Source organism: Eubalaena glacialis, chromosome 5, assembly GCF_028564815.1.
Source record: "Eubalaena glacialis isolate mEubGla1 chromosome 5, mEubGla1.1.hap2.+ XY, whole genome shotgun sequence".
In the NCBI taxonomy this organism is placed as follows: domain Eukaryota; kingdom Metazoa; phylum Chordata; class Mammalia; order Artiodactyla; family Balaenidae; genus Eubalaena; species Eubalaena glacialis.
This window is the reverse complement of record NC_083720.1, coordinates 94,324,073-94,345,443: the sequence shown is the minus strand read 5'-3', so window position 1 is coordinate 94,345,443 and position 21,371 is coordinate 94,324,073. Positions and strand designations below refer to the sequence as shown.

Sequence of the window (21,371 nt, the reverse complement as noted above, 5' to 3'; positions counted from 1 at the left end):
ATTAGTTATTTCTGAGATATACATTTTAAAGTAATAACTAGGATTATGACATAACATTATACCAGAACATATAAGATTTTTAGAAATTTCATGTAATGTCTGAAACATTTATATTAACATATTTCCATACAAATAACCCAATGAAAGTTTAGTATTAGTTGTTTTGTTTGTTTGTTTTTTTATACTGCAGGTTCTTATTAGTCATCAGTTTTATACACATCAGTGTATACATGTCAATCCCAATCGCCCAATTCAGCACACCACAATCCCCACCCCACCGCAGTTTTCCCCCCTTGGTGTCCATATGTCTGTTCTCTACATCTGTGTCTCAACTTCTGCCCTGCAAACCGGCTCATCTGTACCATTTTTCTAGGTTCCACATACATGCGTTAATATACGATATTTGTTTTTCTCTTTCTGACTTACTTCACTCTGTATGACAGTCTCTAGATCCATCCACGTCTCAACAAATGGCCCAATTTCGTTCCTTTTTATGGCTGAGTAATATTCCATTGTATATATGTACCACAACTTCTTTATCCATTCGTCTGTTGATGGGCATTTAGGTTGCTTCCATGACCTGGCTATTGTAAATAGTGCTGCAATGAACATTCGGGTGCATGTGTCTTTTTGAATTACGGTTTTCTCTGGGTATATGCCCAGTAGTGGGATTGCTGGGTCATATGGTAATTCTATTTTTAGTTTTTTCAGGAACCTCCATACTGTTCTCCATAGTGGCTGTATCAATTTACATTCCCACCAACAGTGCAAGAGTGTTCCCTTTTCTCCACACCCTCTCCAGCATTTGTTGTTTGTAGATTTTCTGATGATGCCCATTCTAACTGGTGTGAGGTGATACCTCATTGTAGTTTTGATTTGCATTTCTCTAATAATTACTGATGTTGAGCATCTTTTCATGTGCTTCATGGCCGTCTGTATATCTTCTTTGGAGAAATGTCTATTTAGGTCTTCTGCCCATTTTTGGATTGGGGTGTTTGTTTCTTTAATATTGAGCTGAATGAGCTGTTTATATATTTTGGAGATTAATCCTTTGTCTGTTGATTCGTTTGCACATATTTTCTCCCATTCTGAGGGTTGTCTTTTCATCTTGCTTATGGTTTCCTTTGCTGTGCAAAAGCTTTGAAGTTTCATTAGGTCCCATTTGTTTATTTTTGTTTTTATTTTCATTACTCTAGGAGGTGGATCAAAAAAGATCTTGCTGTGATTTATGTCAAAGAGTGTTCTTCCTATGTTTTCCTCTAAGAGTTTTATAGTGTCCAGTCTTACATTTAGGTCTCTAATCCATTTTGAGTTTATTTTTGTGTATGGTGTTAGGGAGTGTTCTAATTTCATTCTTTTACATGTAGCTGTCCAGTTTTCCCAGCACCACTTATTGAAGAGACTGTCTTTTCTATATTGTATATCTTTGCCTCCTTTGTCATAGATTAGTTGACCATAGGTGCGTGGCTTTATCTCTGGGCTTTCTATCTTGTTCCATTGATCTATGTTTCTGTTTTTGTGCCAGTACCATATTGTCTTGATTACTGTAGCTTTGTAGTATAGTCTGAAGTCAGGGAGTCTGATTCCTCCCGCTCCGTTTTTTTCCCTCAAGACTGCTTTGGCTATTCGGGGTCTTTTGTGTCTCCATACAAATTTTAAGATGATTTTTTCTAGCTCCGTAAAAAATGCCATTGGTAATTTGATAGGGATTGCATTGAATCTGTAGATTGCTTTGGGTAGTATAGTCATTTTCACAATGTTGATTCTTCCAATCCAAGAACATGGTATATCTCTCCATCTGTTGGTATCATCTATAATTTCTTTCATCAGCGTCTTATAGTTTTCTGCATACAGGTCTTTTGTCTCCCTAGGTAGGTTTATTCCTAGGTATTTTATTCTTTTTGTTGCAATGGTAAATGGGAGTGTTTCCTTAATTTCTCTTTCAGATTTTTCATCATTAGTGTATAGGAATGCAAGAGATTTCTGTGCATTAATTTTGTATCCTGCAACTTTACCATATTCATTAATTAGCTCTAGCAGTTTTCTGGTGGCAGTTTTAGGATTCTCTATGTATAGTATCATGTCATCTGCAAACAGTGACAGTTTTACTTCTTCTTTTCCAATTTGTATTCCTTTTATTTCTTTTTCTTCTCTGATTGCCGTGGCTAGGACTTCCAGAACTATGTTGAATAATAGTGGTGAGAGTGGACATCCTTGTCTCGTTCCTGATCTTAGAGGAAATGCTTTCAGTTTTTCACCGTTGAGAATGATGTTTGCTGTGGGTTTGTCATATATGGCCTTTATTATGTTGAGGTAGGTTCCCTCTATGCCCACTTTCTGGAGAGTTTTTATCATAAATGGGTGTTGAATTTTGTCAAAAGCTTTTTCTGCATCTATTGAGATGATCATATGGTTTTTATTCTTCAATTTGTTAATATGGTGTATCACATTGATTGATTTGCGTATATTGAAGAATGCTTGCATCCCTGGGATAAATCCCACTTGATCGTGGTGTATGATCCTTTTAATGTGTTGTTGGATTCTGTTTGCTAGTATTTTGTTGAGGATTTTTGCATCTATATTCATCAGTGATATTGGTCTGTAATTTTCTTTTTTTGTAGTGTCTTTGTCTGGTTTTGGTATCAGGGTGATGGTGGCCTCATAGAATGAGTTTGGGAGTGTTCCTTCCTCTGCAATTTTTTGGAAGAGTTTGAGAAGGATAGGTGTTAGCTCTTCTCTAAATGTTTGATAGAATTCCCCTGTGAAGCCATCTGGTCCTGGACTTTTGTTTGTTGGAAGATTTTTAATCACAGTTTCAATTTCATTACTTGTGATTGGTCTGTTCATATTTTCTGCTTCTTCCTGGTTCAGTCTTGGAAGGTTATACCTCTCTAAGAATTTGTCCATTTCTTCCAGGTTGTCCATTTTATTGGCATAAAGTTGCTTGTAGTAACCTCTTAGGATGCTTTGTATTTCTGCGGTGTCTGTTGTAACTTCTCCTTTTTCATTTCTGATTTTATTGATTTGAGTCCCCTCCCTCTTTTTCTTGATGAGTCTGGCTAATGGCTTATCAATTTTGTTTATCTTCTCAAAGAACCAGCTTTTAGTTTTATTGATCTTTGCTATTGTTTTCTTTGTTTCTATTTCATTTATTTCTGCTCTGATCTTTATGATTTCTTTCCTTCTGCTAACTTTGGGTTTTGTTTGTTCTTCTTTCTCTAGTTTCTTAAGGTGTCAGGTTAGATTGTTTACTTGAGATTTTTCTTGTTTCTTTAGGTAGGCTTGTATAGCTATAAACTTCCCTCTTAGAACTGCTTTTGCAGCATCCCATAGGTTTTGGGTTGTCGTGTTTTCATTGTCATTTGTCTCTAGGTATTTTTTGATTTCCTCTTTGATTTCTTCAGTAATCTCTTGGTTATTTAGTAACGTATTGTTTAGCCTCCATGTGTTTGTGTTTTTTACGTTTTTTCCCCTGTAATTCATTTCTAATCTCATAGCGTTGTGGTCAGAAAAGATGCTTGATATGATTTCAATTTTCTTAAATTTACTGAGGCTTGATTTGTGACCCAAGATGTGATCTATCCTGGAGAATGTTCCGTGCGCACTTGAGAAGAACGTGTAATCTGCTGTTTTTGGATGGAATGTCCTATAAATATCAATTAAATCTATCTGGTCTATTGTGTCATTTAAAGCTTCTGTTTCCTTATTTATTTTCATTTTGGATGATCTGTCCATTGGTGTAAGTGAGGTGTTAAAGTCCCCCACTATTATTGTGTTACTGTCAATTTCCTCTTTTATAGCTGTTAGCAGTTGCCTTATGTATTGAGGTGCTCCTATGTTGGGTGCATATATATTTATAATTGTTATATCTTCTTCTTGGATTGATCCCTTGATCATTATGTAGTGTCCTCCCTTGTCTCTTGTAACATTCTTTATTTTAAAGTCTATTTTATCTGATATGAGTATAGCTACTCCAGCTTTCTTTTGATTTCCATTTGCATGGAATATCTTTTTCCATCCCCTCACTTTCAGTCTGTATGTGTCCCTAGGTCTGAAGTGGGTCTCTTGTAGACAGCATATAGATGGGTCTTGTTTTTGTATCCATTCAGCAAGCCTTTGTCTTTTGGTTGGAGCATTTAATCCATTCACATTTAAGGTAATTATCGATATGTATGTTCCTATGACCATTTTCTTAATTGTTTTGGGGTTGTTTTTGTAGGTCCTTTTCTTCTCTTGTGTTTCCCACTTAGAGAAGTTCCTTTAGCATTTGTTGTAGAGCTGGTTTGGTGGTGCTGAATTCTCTTAACTTTTGCTTGTCTGTTAAGCTTTTGATTTCTCCATCAAATCTAAATGAGATCCTTGCCGGGTAGAGTAATCTTGGTTGTAGGTTCTTCCCTTTCATCACTTTAAGTATATCATGCCACTCCCTTCTGGCTTGTAGAGTTTCTGCTGAGAAATCAGCTGTTAACCTTATGAGAGTTCCCTTGTATGTTATTTGTTGTTTTTCCCTTGCTGCTTTCAATAATTTTTCTTTGTCTTTAATTTTTGCAAATTTGATTAGTATGTGTCTTGGCATGTTTCTCCTTGGGTTTATCCTGTATGGGACTCTCTGCGCTTCCTGGACTTGGGTGGCTATTTCCTTTCCCATGTTAGGGAAGTTTTCGACTATAATCTCTTCAAATATTTTCTCGGGTCCTTCCTCTCTCTCTTCTCCTTCTGGGACCCCTATAATGCAAATGTTGTTGCATTTAATGTTGTCCCAGAGGTCTCTTAGGCTGTCTTCATTTCTTTTCATTCTTTTTTCTTTATTCTGTTCCACAGCAGTGAATTCCCCCATTCTGTCTTCCAGGTCACTTATCCGTTCTTCTGCCTCAGTTATTCTGCTACTGATTCCTTCTAGTGTAGTTTTCATTTCAGTTATTATATTGGTCATCTCTCTTTGTTTGTTCTTTAATTCTTCTAGGTCTTTGTTAATCATTTCTTGCATCTTCTCAATCTTTGCCTCCATTCTTATTCCGAGGTCCTGGATCATCTTCACTATCATTATTCTGAATTCTTTTTCTGGAAGGTTGCCTATCTCCACTTCATTTAGTTGTTTTTCTGGGGTTTTTTCTTGTTCCTTCATCTGGTATATAGCCCTCTGCCTTTTCATCTTGTCTATCTTTCTGTAAATGTGGTTTTTGTTCCACAGGCTGCAGGATTGTAGTTTTTCTTGCTTCTGCTGTCTGCCCTCTGGTGGTTGAGGCTATCTAAGAGGCTTGATGGGAGGCTCTGGTGGTGGGTAGAGCTGACTGTTGCTGTGGCGGTCAGAGCTCCGTAAAACTTTAATCCCCTTGACTGTTGATGGGTGGGGCTGGGTTCCCTCCCTGTTGGTTGTTTTGCCTGAGGCAACCCAACACTGGAGCCTACCTGGGCTGTTTGGTGGGGCTAATGGCAGACTCTGGGAGGGCTCACGCCAAGGAGTACTTCCCAGAACCTCTGCTGCCAGTGTCCTTGTCCCCACGGTGAAACAGAGCCAGCCCCCGCCTCTGCAGGAGACCCTCCAACACTAGCAGGTAGGTCTGGTTCAGTCTCCCCCAGGGTCACTGCTCCTTCCCCCGGGTCCCAATGCACACACTATTCCATGTGCGCCCTCCAGGAGTGGGGTCTCTGTTTCCCCCAGTCCTGTCGAAGTCCTGCAATCAATTCCCACTGGGCTTCAAAGTCTGATTCTCTATGAATTCCTCCTCCTGTTGCCGGACCCCCAGGTTGGGAAGCCTGACGTGGGGCTCAGAACCTTCACTCCAGTGGGTGGACTTCTGTGGTATAAGAGTTTGCCAGTCTGTGAGTCACCCACCCAGCAGTTATGGGATTTGATTTTACTCTGATTGCGCCCCTCCTACCATCTCACTGTGGCTTCTCCTTTGTCTTTGGACGTGGGGTATCCTCCTTGGTGAAGTCCAGTGTCTTCCTGTCGATGATTGTCCAGCAGCCAGTTGTGATTCTGGTGCTCTCGCAAGAGGGAGTGAGAGCACGTCCTTCTACTCTGCCATCTTGGTTAATCCTCCTCCTTCTTCCTTTTGTCAGCAAACAATTCACTCTCCCTTGGACCTGCTATCTGCGTCCTGCAGAAACATTACACTTATGCTATGGGAAGCGGCGCCTCAACCCAACATCATTTTGCTTTCCAGAATGCAGAGAAAGGTATGTGCTTCCCACCTTCAGACTAACAGTGGGTACCCCAAAGCCTACATGGCATAAGGAGGGGCTTTTCAGGGTGGGCAGGAAATCGTTACATTTCTCCTCATACTAACTCTTGAAAATCGGCTTCTCCTCCTTGTGACATGACCACTAGGATGCTCAGCTGAATGTCTTAGGACTTGATGAACTATATTTAATAGAATTAAAATTTACTCAAGGAGTCAGTGTTGTCCATTGGGGTTTATCCCAAACTACACCTTTACAACTGAATGAAATAATATTGGGCAAAAAGGAGATGAAAGAGCGTTCTAGGTAGAGGGTACAAAGGTCATGAAGTAGCAAGGAGAGAGACATATTCAAGGAACTGAGTGGTCTGAAGTGAACAAGATGGAGGGTGACATGGCATGAGGCTGCTGAGGTGTGCAGAGCCCACGTCACTCAGGAGCTTGTAGGATTTTAAACTTTATCCTAAAGACAAGAAGAACCACTGAAGAATTCAAAACAGGGAGTTCTAGAATAAGACTTACATACATAAAAGACCCTTCTGGCTTCCATGAAGAAGGGATTGAGGCAGGCTGGATGGTGGTGGTAAGAGTAGAAGGAAGAACTATTTATTTATTTATTTATTATTTTTTAAAAATAAATTTATTTATTTATTTAATTTATTTTGGCTGCGTTGGGTCTTCGTTGCTGCACGCGGGCTTTCTCTAGTTGTGGCGAGCGGGGGCTACTCTTTGTTGTGGTGCGCGGGCTTCTCACTGCGGTGGCTTCTCTTGTTGCGGAGCACGGGCTCTAGGCGCGCAGGCTTCAGTAGTTGCGGCACGTGGGCTCAGTAGTTGTGGCACGCAGGCTCAGTAGTTGTGGCACACAGGCTTAGCTGCTCCGCGGCATGTGGGATCTTCCCGGACCAGGGCTCGAACCCGTGTCCCCTGCATTGGCAGGCAGATTCTTAAGTACTGGGCCACCAGGGAAGCCCAGAAGAACAATTTAGAAGCTACTAAAGTCATCTAAGCAGAAGATGATAATGCCTTGGTCCAGAGTTGGTGGCAGTAGAGATGGAGAGAAGAGGGTGAATTCCAACAATATTCAGGAGGTGGAATTGATAGGATCCACCTGATTACATGTGTGGGGTTGGGGAAAAGGATGGATCAAGAATGACCTCCAGGTTTCTAGCTAGAAAACATCGGCAGGTGATAATGCCAATTTCTGACATAAAGATAATGGAGAAGAACCAAGCTTGAATAGAAGGAAGGTGCTGAGTTTATACACACTGGGTTTGAGATGCCCATGCAACATGCAGGTGGATGTGCTGAGTAGGCAGTTGCATATTCAGATCTGGATTTTGGAGATGTTGGTGGAGATACATGCATTTGGAAGGCATCAGAGTACGGGTGATTGTTGAAGCCATGGGGGTCACTGAAGTAGCCTAGAGTGAGAGTAAAGATAGGTCGGAGACCAGGGCCTAGGACAGAGCCATGAGGGACTCCAGTACTTATTAAGCATTGGTCGAAGAGGATGAGCCAGTGAAGGAGGCCGAGGAGAGGCAGCCAGAGATGAAGGAGGAAGCAAGGGAAATAGTGACAGCACCTTGTTTATATAAGCCTAAGCATCTTTATAAACTCATGGCTTCCTTTCTAGTTTGGCAATAGGTCCCAGGCTCATCTTGCATATTTTTGGCTCCAGACCAGAAATAGCTATTTCTCCAGAGCTTGGGGTGTTCGCTACCAGGTTGGTCATTATTTCCTACACCTTTTCAGTGACCAGGTCCAGAAAATATGTATTATTTTAATGACCAATTTATATTTAGGATCACAATATTTTTACTTAACAACTTTGATATGATATTATATTTATATCTCCTTTCTCTTTATTAAAAAAAACTTTTTTCCCTAATGATACTGATGTGGTATTATTTACTTTGTCCTACAGCATATAAAAAAGTTTCTGAAAAATAATAACAATACTATTATAACAATTTGATTACTGAAAACTCTTTAAGATTTCTTTGTAGTTCTTTTTGTCCTTTGAGTACATCCACTAGGCATATACAACTTACTGAATTTTCAAGTCATTTGAAAGAACTCCTTTCTGTGTGGTTATGCCACTAATTTGTACAAGATTAGATTCACTTGTTTGACTTTTGCTTTTTAGAGATTGATTTTTTTAAATTTTGATTTAAATTTGCTTTATAATTTTATAAAACATTTATACAATTCCCATTCCAATTATCTGGTGCTGTATAACAAACAATCCCAAAACTGAGTTGCTTAAGACAATGATTTTATTCTGCTCATGATTTTGTGGGTCAGGAATTTGCAGAGGGCCCAGCTAGATGGCTTGTCTATGATCCTCAGGGCAGCTGGGGCTGGAGGTTCTGCTTCCAGGACGGCTCTTCACCTTGGCCTCTGTCTCCCCACGTGGTTGCCTTGTCCTTAATGTGGAATTTTAACAGCCAGGTGTATTTGTAACTTTTGCCGTAGGATTTAGTCTGCACAAGGCTGAGGAAGAGGAGCCCAAGCATGCAGTATTGCACTGATGGGAAGGGAGGATGGGGTAGAGGTCCTTAAACTATGCTACAACCTCACAGCACCCATCTCAATGGAACCCAGGCCCTAGACAGAGGATTGGGAGGGAGGATAAAAGGGAGAAACAGAGGCACTGCCTGGTCTGCCTACCCTGAGCAGCCGAAGAGGTATTGAGGATATAAGTATGTCTAGTTGGCAGCACTTGCCTTAAAATGCTTGAGGCAAGGTGTTAGCAAACAACATTTTCACGGAAACTTGATGGCCATGATATTCCTCAGTGATGCCTACCCTTCAGCACAAGTCAGGATCATTCATGGAGCTTGTTAAACCTACAGATTCCTGGGTTCCCTGTAGAGATTCTGATGCTGTAGGTCTAGGGTGCGGTGCAGATGTCTGTGTGTCCCATGACTTGTTACTTTAGCTAAGTACCGCTTACTCTGGGCATTTCATTCACTTCTCTGAATGGGGATTTACAGAATTCAATCCTCATCGCTTATTATTTCATGAGTGCCTTTGGGACATACTTAGTGTATGACATTTTTTCCTCACAGAAAACCAAATTCAGCTTTGCTTAAATTTCTCTCAAGTTCTCTTTTCCCATTCACTATTGTATCTCATCTCCTCTTAGGGACATCAGTAGGAATTCCATTAGCTCTCTAATGCAAGCTAGGTGTATTAAATCAACAGTAGGAATTCCATTAGCTCTCTAATGCAAGCTAGGTGTATTAAATCAACAGTAGGAATTCCATTAGCTCTCTAATGCAAGCTAGGTGTATTAAATCAACAGTAGGAATTCCATTAGCTCTCTAATGCAAGCTAGGTGTATTAAATCAATCTGTTTACTGTTCACAAGGTTGACCTGAGTGAACCTGCTGGGTTTCCTTTGCAATCCAGCTTTATCCACAAAGGCTCCATTCATCCCTGGTGGCACATTCAGGCCCAGGAGCTTAAGGAGAATCTAGTTACTCACGTGGACAGCTGTCCTCTTCTCTGGCAGCAGTACTTGACTGCAGGTTCTAGAGCTCAAAGGAAGAATTCAACCTACTCATGCCATCCTGCAGTACACGATCACCCAGCACAGGTCCTGGCAAAAGGAGAAGCAAAGGCTGCCCTTCGGACTGGATAGTCAGCACAGTCCTGGGTGTACTGTGATGGGGACACAAAGCCACAGGGATAGAAGGAATTTGGGGATATCAAGCAGTGACCACCACCTGACATGATAGTATGTAGTAATTTTGTGTGTGTGTTTCTTCTCCCCAGTTATCATCTAGTTCATCTCTTTTTCTGGATGAGGACACTGAGGCCCAGAAAGTTGACTTGCCTGAGGCCACATTGCTGGTCAGGGCAGTTCCAGGCCCAGAACCAGACTCCTGACATCCTGTCTATTGTTGCAGTATCAAAATGTCCTCCCCACCCTCTGACCCCTGCATCATCCCATCCTTTTTTTTTTTTTTTTTGCATTTGAATGTGTTTTTTTTAACACAATTTTTAAAGGTTACTTTCCATTTATAGTTATTATAAACTATGCCTATATTTCCCATGTTGTACACTATATCCTTGTAGCTTACTTTATACATAATAGTTTGTACCTCTTACTCCCCTTCCTCTATATTGCCCCTCCCCCCTTCTCTTTCCCCGCTTGGTAACCACTAGTTTGCTCTATCTGTGAGTCTGCTTCTTTTTGGTTATATTCACTAGTTTGTTGTATTGATATTTTTTAGATTCCACATATAAGTGATATCATACAGTATCTGCCTTTCTCTGACTTACTTCACTGAGCATAATGCCCTCCAAGTCCATCCATGTTGCTGCGCATGGCAAAATTTCATTCTTTTTTTATGGCTGAGTAGTACCTGCACCATCCTACTCTTCAAGGATGCTGTAACCTTGCAACCTCCCCAGTTTACATCTCTTTCTCAGAATCCAAACTTTGCATCTCTACACATGTAAATGTTTTCATCAAAAAGTGGGAATTCCAATAGTCCTCCAGTGATTTTAGTATAAGTAATAGGTAAGAATGGAGGAGGGATGGGGGCGGGAATGGGGAAAAGAGCACCCCGGCCAGCAGGGAGGCAAATCCTTCCTACTGGTGACAAAATATAGTGCTTTCCCTCCCATCTTGTCCCCATGTTACAGTGGGAGAGGCTCCCCCCCACCTCCCCCCACAGGCCCAGGGAGTCCCACCTCACAGGCTTGCTTCTCCATCTGTGTCACAGCCTTCAAGGCAGCGGCCCTGATCCAGAGGTGGTACCGGCGCTACATGGCCCGCCTGGAGATGAGGCGGCACTGCACCTGGAGCATCTTCCAGTCTATAGAGTATGCTGGGCAGCAAGACCAGGTCAAGGTGCGACAGGATGTGGGATGGGGCCACCTCTAGGTCTGCCTTCCAGGCCCCGCACAGCAAGGCCCAGGTGCCTAGAAGGTGCAGCTGATCTGGACCACTCCTGGGTTCTCTTTCTATCTCTAAAGCCACGTCTTCTTGGGTTTTTCTGCAGCTCCACAATTTCTTCAGCTACCTTGTGGATCACTTCACCCCCAGCAGTCACAACGAGAGTGAGTATGAACTGCCACATGGCCAGTCCTCCTGTCTCAGGGTCAAAGACACCGGGGTGAGGTGTGGGATGCACAGGGAGGGGAAATGTGAATCTGGTGACAGCCAGGGAATGAGCGAGGAGGCTGACAAATAAATGGTTCTCCTAGAAGCACACCTGGAGACAAAAGTTTGGGTGCAAGGAGTTTATTTGGTAAATACAGGAAATACTGGGAGGTGGGGAGGGAGTGGGGAAGGGACTCAGGAAAGGGGAGGCAGGCAAAAAAGGGTGGGTTACTAAACCTGCAGTGTACCTGGGAAATAGTGCAAAATGCAGCCTGGGAAGTATCCCGCCTGAAGGCAGGGAACTGGAGTCTCAACTCCCGAGAGTCATTGGTAGAAGGCTGCTGGGAGGGGCGGACGGGAAGGGTTGTTCACGCAGGTCTGGCCTGCCATGCAGGGCTCTCTGCAGATCCAGGGACAAAGCCCTCAGGCAGAGATGCAGGGGCAGCGTTTGGAAATGAATTGCCTGAATGTCTGAGGCATCTGCCACACTCACTAAGTACACCAGAAATGCCCGTGAACTTTTTTTCCACCGCAGTTTTCGCTTTCCTCCTGCTTACCAACCTAGGCCCATAAATTTCTGTACTTTCTAAGGCAATCTTTTAAAATAAAAGTAGAATGGAATTGACATAATAACGTAACCTTTCTCCCGCCCATCCTAATTTGTCATCTCTTTGCCCTTTACTTTCTTCTCTCCTGTGTTGGAGCCGAAGCCAGACTGGCCAGGACCCACTTCAAGTATGGTCCAGGGAATGAATTCTATATTGCCCGTGCCTGCAGGTCTGATCATAAGCCGGCCCACCCTTTCTGTCCTGACTAGGGGACTTCCTGAACCGCATGTTCACTGAGGAGAGATCCCCCCAGGACTCCGAGATGGAGAATTGCAGGGACTATGAATCCATCGAGGTACCGGACAGTTACACGGGGCCACGTCTCTCCTTCCCGCTCCTTCCCGACCATGCAACTGCTCTGGTGGAAGCTTTCAGAGTGAAACAAGTAAGCTCACCCCGGGGGACCTGGGTCACCACCAATTCCACGGAATGTGTAGAAGTAGAGCAGACACAATGCAGAAGGAATGGCCCTGGATTTAGGGTGTTTGTGTCAGGGATCCGTCAGAGAGATCCACTTGCCCTTTTCTTAGCCAGGACCTTGTAACTGATCAGCTAGTTTTTACATATTGAAAACCCCTCCTCCCCATCATGTAATCTCTATGTTCATTCGTCCCACAGATGATTACTGAGTGCTGCTATGTGCAGGTACTCTTCTAGGCACTGAAAAGTGAACAAGACAGACACAAATCTCTGCCCTCATGGGGCTGAGATTTTAGTGGGGAGACAGATAATAAATAAATAACAAATAAGTAATATTTATATATTAATATATTAGGTGACAGAGCTATGTCAAAGCATAAACTAAGTTCTAGGTGGGAGAGATGGCAATTTTACAGAGTGGTCTGGGAAGGTGTCACTGAAAAGGTGATTTCTGAGCAAAGGTCAAAGGTGGTGAGAGAGGGTGCTATGTGGATGTCTGGGGAATGCGTTCTAGGCAGAGGGAACAAATGGAAAGGCTCTGAGGCAGGACCTTGCCTAGACTGCTCGGGGACATCAGGAAGGCCATTGTGGCTGGAGAGGAGGGAACCAGGGAACAACTATTAGAAGATGGAGATGGAGAGGTGAGTAGGGTGGACTTTCATTCTGAAAGAGATGGGGAGACAATGAGCACAGAAATGATATAATCCAGCTTTCCTTTTAATATAATCACTCTGTTTGCCGAATAGAGTATAGGGAGCAAGGGCTGAAGCAGGGAGGCCAGTCAAGAGACTACTGCAATAGTCTAGGCGAAAGATGATAGTGGCTTGAAACCCTGGTGGTAGAGGTGGAACTGGTGAGAAGTGGTCAGATTCTGGCTCTTATGACAGATTCCAATCCTTCCCCTTTTTCATATGAAGATAATTCACTGCAGGAGGAGCTGGGATGATTTTCCCAGTAATGTCAGGATCACCGATACCATCGATATACATGCACTTATTCATACTTTGCTGAGACAATCATGTGTTTCTCCCAAGCTCAAGGCAAGCAGGGATTACATAAAGTAGGTAGGAAAGAGGACATCCGTTCAGTATTTGGGGGATGATGCAAAGCACAAACAAGGGCAGAAGATGGGTGAGAAAAAAAAGGATCTGTACATAGGGTCCCAGGAGCAGTTTACTGGGGTCACTTTTGCGGTCTTGGGGTCATTAAGCAGTAAAGGTGAGGCCCATCTTCCCTCACAAGTATGTGTTGTTTTGTCCCCTCCCTCCTCTTCCTCCTAGTAGAGGCTCCATGCTCGCTATGTCTTGAATCTTTTGTATGAAGCCAGGAAACATCTGGTACAACTGCCAAACATCAACCGGGTCTCCACTTGTTACAGCGAGGAAATCACAGTATGTGGTAAGAGCCAGTCAGAAACGGCTTTTCACGAAGCAGAAAACTCTGCCTGTGATCAGGGAGGGGCAGGAGGGCTGGAGGGGACCCGATGGCCACTTGGGCAGGCCGGGTTCACGCCTTCACACTGATTACATTTACATATTTACTCCACAGTTATTGAAGGTAGGGGTGGTGCCGTGAAGGAGAACTGTGGGGTAAGAGGGCCCAGCCTCTGCTTTATTTTTCCCAGAGATTCAGATTTGGCCCCAAATTCATCCTCTCCATTCAGAACAAAATCCTAGCAAATAACCAGACCTTCCCTTGTTAGAAGACAGTTTACTTACTTACTGTATTTGAACAGGCCTAAATGCCTAGCAAATTATTCTTTCCATCCACATTTATTCTTCTTCCAGAGAGAAATCCTATTGATGACAATCTTCTCCATCTCCTTATGTTTTCAGTGATGTTTTAATAACCATTATAGACTGATGCCCCGCACTTGAACTTAGGGGAGACGGTGATACACCAGGGATTGTAAACTGGCAGCCTGCAATATGTCTTGTCTGCCTCAAAATGTTCTTAAATTTCTAACATTAGTTTCCAACATTTGAAAATTGGAGGATTTCATATTAAAATCCAGATTTCCAGCTTCTTAAAATGTTGTTAACACTGACCCGTGAGTAGCAGCTTCTTGCTTTAGGTGGGGCAAAAATCTCTCTAGTTCTCATCCAGGTTTTCAACCCTGCACTATTCGGTCCCATTTTTGCTTCAGTAAAAACGTAAGTCATTTACTGTTCATGATAATCGCACAGGAGAAATATCGTGCTTTCTGCTTTCAATATTAACTATCCCTGCAACAAGGGAAGTTAATATTTATCCCTATCTTATATATGGAAAAATGAGTAAGCATAAGTTTGTCAGGTTTTCCTGGGTATTTTCCTTTTATTTAAATTGAGATATAACTGACATAATACTGTATTAGTTGTAGGTATACAATGGGTATTTTCCTTTTTATAATAAAAAATTAGAAACAATGGTGAAGACCAATCAAAACTGATGTTTTTCTGTCTTTGTTAGGAGATTTACACGGCCAGTTGGATGACTTAATATTTATATTTTATAAGGTATGAATGCTCAAATTATGTTCCTGTCTTGCTCTGAGGTTTAATTTAGAAGTTCAAATACAGTCTCCATTAAAGAAATGCTTAAGTTATTACTTGGATTTTAAAATATTTTAGAATAATATTTGCTACTATGTAGCAAATGTGTAATGTAAAAGTCATCACTGCATTATATTCTAGTGTATTTTTATAAACTGTTTAAAATACAAAATCTAAGGTTAACAAAGAGAAAGAATCATTATTTGGGAAAAAGAAAATCAATTACTAAATAGAGAAATTGTTTATTATCAAAGCAACCAAAAGCTATTTTCATATCTATTTTTAGTTATCAAATACAGAGCATATAACAAGCTATATAAATATTCTATTAATGTAATTAACACAAAGCAGTTCCTGATGTATTGTCTTGTTAAATCCTGAGAAATCTATGGCAGCTATTGTTCTTATTGCTAGTTAAGAACAGAGTGGCCAGAACTTAAAACAGGCCTTGGAATTACAAGTTCAGTGCCCTTTGCACAGACCACCTGGCAACAGTGTGGCTTTGGATAACGCGTTTATTTCGATGAGCATCTCATAACCTCAGCCTGGCTAGAAAGGAAATATGAGACCAATACAAAATATTTACAGTATTTCCAATATTCCCATCTTTTACTGACATTTCTTGTTTGGAAGAGAGCCAGACAGCACAGAATTGGCTTTCAGGCCTGATATGACTGTCAAATGCACACTGTCTTGACCTAATTTCCTATTCCCTTCCTTCCACTGCCTCTTCTTGGACTTCTCTCCTTATTGGGAAGAACGGCCTTCCATCACCAGAGCGGGCCTATGTGTTCAACGGCGACTTTGTGGATCGAGGGAAGGATTCAGTAGAGATCCTGATGGTTCTTTTTGCCTTCATGTTGGTTTACCCAAAAGAGTTCCATCTCAACCGAGGAAACCATGAGGACCATATGGTGAACTTACGGTACAAACCAAAACATGCTCGGGGATTTGATCTTTACTTGTGATTGTAAAGTTATTTTACCAGAGCTTCTTATTTGTTAGATGCCTTTTTAAAGTAGTCTTCCAATTTTATAAAGTAGAATACACAATATATACCATTTTAAAAGAGTTTTTAAAAATTTATACAATATCCTACTGTTCTAATAAAACCATTACATTTGTTTTCACATAGCCATACACTTTATCATAGAAACAATAAGGGTTCACTATAGAAAAAGTAGAAAATATAGATAAGCAAAAGAAAATTAAAATATCCCACATCTCTACCCACAGATAATGGTATGATTTTAAACATTTTGGCAATTATTTCTCAGTGTCTTTTCCATATATTTAAGTAGATGCATCAAGAGTATGCATTTTTATAAAAATGCAAGCATGCTATAACTAATATCACTAAATCTAAAATCTGTTTCTGCTTCTAACTCTAGATATGGTTTCACAAAGGAAGTGATGCATAAATATAAGGTACGCTGCCTTTAAAAGCAAAAGCTTCTCTTAGTTCAGATAAGTTGAGTAAATTATTTGAAACTTAATATCATATTAATGTCATTTTTTTAGACACATGGCAAGAAAATACTAAAACTGCTGCAAGATGTGTTCTGCTGGCTTCCGCTGGCCACTCTGGTTGATGAGAAAGTCCTGATTCTTCATGGTGGAGTGTCAGACATGACTGACTTGGAGTTCTTGGCTAAACTAGACAGGCACAAGGTACTGACTGAGTGCTAAAATAATGCAGATTTCACTATAATGCCAGGTGTCACTGCCAACATAAAACAAATGTCATCTTGACTCCATGCTGACTCCAGTTGACTAATAAATCCATTAAATCTTTGAACGGAGGATTGGGAATCCACAGCTGGTGCAAGCGTGCTGGGATCAATTAATGTTTGCCGTGGACGTGATAGTAGGGAGTGGCAGCTAGTGCCATCTGTTTGCCACTCCTGATCTAGGTAATTCTAATCACTACCCCTCAGTCACTGCCACCTGATGTGCCTCCATTTCCTAAATAATTCAGATCATCTTCAATTAAACTCAAAGGTATATTGAGGGCCTACTACATGCAGGGAGGATGCTATTGGCAGATACGAAGATGAAGATCAGTTGCAGTTAAACTCAACAACCATGTTTTAATTGCTTACTCTATGCAAGGAAAGTGCTAGCAGAAATACAAAAATAACCAGAGATGGTACTTGCCTTAAAGGAACTTACAATAACCAGCAGGGGGAGGGTGAGAATGAAAGACAGAGTACATTATACCACAATATGAATAGGTCTTGATTTTCTTTTTCATTTTGGAAGTGGAAAACTAGAAAGCAAAGATTCTAGGGAGTTCCCTAGTGGTCTAGTGGTTAGGATTCGGTGCTTTCACTGCTGTGGCCCAGGTTCAATCCCTGGTCTGGGAACTGAGATCCCGCAAGCTGCACAGTGCAGCCAAAAAAAAAGCAAAGATTCTGTTTCCTTTTAATCATAGACTCTTACACTTGGATGGTATCTTCCTATAGCCTCTCTCCTCCACTGCCCATCCACACAGGAATGCCAGCTATGACATCCTTGACAACAGTAGCCTGAGCAGTTCCAAAGACAGAGAGGTCATTACACACAAGCCAGTCTACTTTGGGCAACTCTAATTGGTATAAAAGTCTATTTTATGAGACATAAATGAAAGAGTGTTTCATTTATGAAACCTGGGTTTGAATCTGGGAACATGCACTTCTTGGCTGGTATGGCACCTTTGTTTACTAGATTGTCCAGGGACCAAGGATTCTTAGGTCTTGTTCCCTGCCATCCTTAGCGTGTCATCCCCGCGCCCTCATCTGCACAGCTTGCCACCACATCTGTGTTCCAGGCAATACAATAGAGGAATGAAGGGAAGAAGAATATCCTACCCTTTAAAGACATAATGAAGACGTTGCATACATCTCTTCTGCGCTCATCCCATTGGTCAGAATGTAGTGTCAATACATTCCTGTAGCCAGGATGTGGTGGCTCCATTGATCTCTGTGGGACCAGCTTAACTTGAGTGTGATGGATCCCTGGCTTAATCCCTTCAACTTCACCAGGGAATGGGTCATGAGTAGCACCTCATAAGGTCCAGTCCAGCAAGGATGGAGATAGCCTTCTGGATGTTTATTCTTCCAAGATTTCAGCAGGACCCAGTCTCCAGGACAAAAGTGGCACAGGTGAACATCTGCGGGAAACATTAACCTGCTAGAAGCAAACTTATATAGAGCAGTTAGAGTAGCTTCCAGTGATTCTACACACCTGACATTATCTACGTTCCTTAATTTGAGTTCCTTCTGGATCTCAAACCATTTCTGGAACAATGGCAGGGTCTCTCATACAACATTTCATAGTTGGCTCAACTGGAGCCTGCTTGTAGGGTCTACCTTCACTCAAAGCAGGACAACTGGTGAGGCTTTATCCCAGGTTAAATTAATCTGACAAATTTTAGTTACAGTCTTTTTAAGAGTATGATTCCTCTTTTCCAGTTTGCAAGTAGATCGGGGTCGCCAAGAAGCAGGTACTTTCCAACAAAGGTTTAAGACTCTAGATACTTCTTGAGTTATTCTTGCTATAAAGGCCCCTCCATTGTCACTCTGAATGAACACAGGTGACCCAAACCTAGGAATTATTTCTTTTAGGAGAGCTTTAACAACCTCAGGCTTTTTCAGACCAGCAAGGAAATGCTTCTACCCAACCAGTGAAAGTGTCCACAAATACTAATAAGCACCTAAGGTTTCCAGTGGCTCTTGGCATCACAGTGAAGATCTTCTCCCAGTCCAGTACCTGGCGTCTGAACTCCTTTGATTAATGGCAGTGGCCCAGTTTTAGGATTATTTTTAGTACATACCATGCATTTCTGTATCACCTTTTGAATTGTCCTTTGCATGTTTGGTCCTGTAAGGAATTTCTGAATCCACTAGAGGGTGGCATCTCTCCCACAGTGGGTACTCAGGTGTATATAACGTATTACATCTTCCATAAGGCGTTCAGGTACAAGGATCTTGCTATGTCTGTTGTAAACCCACCCTTCCTAGAGTCAGCATCCTGAGAATGGCCAGGACTCCAATCAGATCCCCATTCGTTGACCTTAAGTCTTCAGGAAAATACTTTGGATAGCATCTTGTCAGATCCACATCAGGGGATCAGGGCCAACATTGGGGATCTAGGTGTTTTAGTCCTGGCTGCTAGCTTTGCTGCTTGATCTGCTAGATTATTCCCTTGAGCAGTCAGACAATCTGATTTCTGATGTCCTGGACAGTGGACATTCATTCTTTTGGCTCCATGACAGCTTCTAATAAGGTTAAAATTCCTTTGGCAGGTTTAATTTCCTTCTTCCCTGCAGTTAACATCCTCTCTCTCTCCAAATGGCCCCAGCATGGACCACCAAGAAAGTATATTTTAGAATCAGTGAAAATAGTTACTCTCTTATCTTTACCTGTATGGGGGGGCTCTCATCAGGGCTATAAGTTCCACCTTTTGTGAGGAGGTACGTGGGGGAAGGGCTTCTGCTTCCAGTGTCTTTGGGATGAGTTACCATTGCACACCCAGCTTTGCATTGTTCCTGGTCCATAAAGCTGCTTCCATCTGTGAACATCTCAAGGACTGGGTCCTCCAATGGTTGGTCCATCAGGTCTAGGTGGCTGGAATAGCCTTGTGCGATTATCTGAATACAATCATGCATAGGCTCTTCAGTATTAGTTGGGAACAAAGTGGCAGGATTCAAGGTGGAGACTGCTTTCAGAGTAACATTAGGATTATCCAATAATATAGCCTGATATTTTCCTCATCCTCCTGAAGTTTACCAATATCCTTCCTTCTGTTCTAGGAGGAGAAGTGCACAGTGAGGGGTATGCACCGTGGCAGGTTGTTTTAGTGCAAATTTCTCTGCTTCTTGTAAAAGATCACAGGTAGCTGCTATAGCCCAAAGACAAACTGGCCATCCCTTAGTAACTGTATCTAACTGCTCTGAGAAATATGCAACAGGCCTCCTTATGCTGCCCAGTTTCCGAGTCAGGATTCCAAGGTTGTTTCCTTGTCTCTCATGAACAAATAAGTCAAAGGGCTTTCTGATGTTATCTGGAAGACCTAAAGCCAGGGCAGTTAGCAGTTTTTCTTTGATAACCTGGAATGCCTTATGGCATTTCCCTAGTCCAGTCTTGAGATTCACTGTCTCCTCCTTTAAGAGCTTCCTAAAGGGGTTTTGCAATGAGTCCAAAGTTGGGGATCCAAATGAGGCAGAACCCAGCCATTCCTAGGAATCCCTGCAGTTGTCTCTCGGCAGTGGGAACGACAACCCTGACTAGAGCTTCCTCTGTCAGGGGGCAAGTCTCTCCGCACTTGTGAGAGTTCAAAACCCAAATATGTGACAGAGGGCAGAAAATCTGTGCCTTTTTCTTGGACACATTATAGCCTCATTCAACCAAAAATTCAAAGTCAAAACCATACTCTGGTCTGAGGTGTCCTTTGTCTTACTAGCAATCAGAATATCATCCACATACTGCATCAAGGCTCCCTCAATTAGTTGAGGGTCCCTCAAATCTTTTGCCAGGATTTCTCCAAGTATTGTGGGGGAATTTTTGTTTTGTTTTATTTTGGCCATGCTGCACGTCATGCAGGATCTTAGTTCCCCGACCAGGGATCAAACCAGCGCCCCCTGCAGTGGAAGCGTGGAGTCTTAACCACTGGACCGCCAGGGAAGTCCCTTGTGGGGGAATTTTTAAATCCCTGAGGAAGTACTATCCAACGGTACTGTTAACTTTTGTATCTAGATCTTACTATTCAAAAGCTAACGACTCTTGGGATTCAAAACTCATGCGTATACAAAAAAAAAGGGAATCCTTCAACTCTAATGCAGTAAAACAACAAAAATCTCTGGACAAAGTAGTGAGCAGAATATATGGGTTAGGGACTACTGGAAGAATATCTTCTACGATTTGATTAATTGCTCTTAAGTTGTGCACAAACCGATATTCATCTGTGCCTGGTTTCTGGACCAATAAAATTGGAGTATTATAAGGTGACGGCACGGGCGTATTAAATCATGTTCAAGGAAGGCCAGTAACAGGGGTTGAATTCCACGCTTTGCTTGCTCCTTTAACGATTACTGCTTTAAGTTTGGAATGTTTGCCCCAGAGTGAAGTCTAACCTGTCTAGGCTTAGCCATCTTTGCTCTCCCTGGCCTCCCATCTGCCCATACCTCCAGACTCACTTCCTGCAGTATCTCATCCAGAATCATTGCTAGCTGTCCTCTTCAAGGTCAGAGCAATAAAGTCTGCAGTGCGCAAGCCTGTTCTGGTGATACTTTAATAACCATTCATCCAGGTGCAAAGGTAACCTTGGCAGTACATTTAGTTAGTAAATCTTATCTCAGAAGAGGAATGGGGTATTCAGGCATGTATAGAAAGCTATACTTCAGATGGGTTTTCCCCATCTGGCAGTCTAGCAGCAGGAGAAAGGACTTTTTCAAGATTTCTCCAGGCACCCCAGTTACTAAAACACAGTCTCAGAAGAAAGTTTAGAAAGCTGGGTATTTAAAAACCAA

General features: G+C 42.0%; 1 protein-coding gene across 1 annotated transcript in view; it reads left to right on the top strand.

The window, feature by feature from the left end:
* The window catches only part of PPEF2 (protein phosphatase with EF-hand domain 2), a 51,460-nt gene that overhangs the window by 14,733 nt on the left and 15,356 nt on the right, over nucleotides 1-21,371 (top strand). The window contains exons 2-10 of the mRNA XM_061191489.1: nucleotides 6,067-6,183; nucleotides 10,922-11,049; nucleotides 11,201-11,258; nucleotides 12,119-12,294; nucleotides 13,613-13,727; nucleotides 14,781-14,827; nucleotides 15,622-15,788; nucleotides 16,255-16,291; nucleotides 16,385-16,534. Coding sequence (XP_061047472.1) covers nucleotides 6,129-6,183; nucleotides 10,922-11,049; nucleotides 11,201-11,258; nucleotides 12,119-12,294; nucleotides 13,613-13,727; nucleotides 14,781-14,827; nucleotides 15,622-15,788; nucleotides 16,255-16,291; nucleotides 16,385-16,534 — 933 coding nt within the window. The 5' untranslated portion in view covers nucleotides 6,067-6,128. The remainder of the gene's footprint in view (nucleotides 1-6,066; nucleotides 6,184-10,921; nucleotides 11,050-11,200; nucleotides 11,259-12,118; nucleotides 12,295-13,612; nucleotides 13,728-14,780; nucleotides 14,828-15,621; nucleotides 15,789-16,254; nucleotides 16,292-16,384; nucleotides 16,535-21,371) is intronic.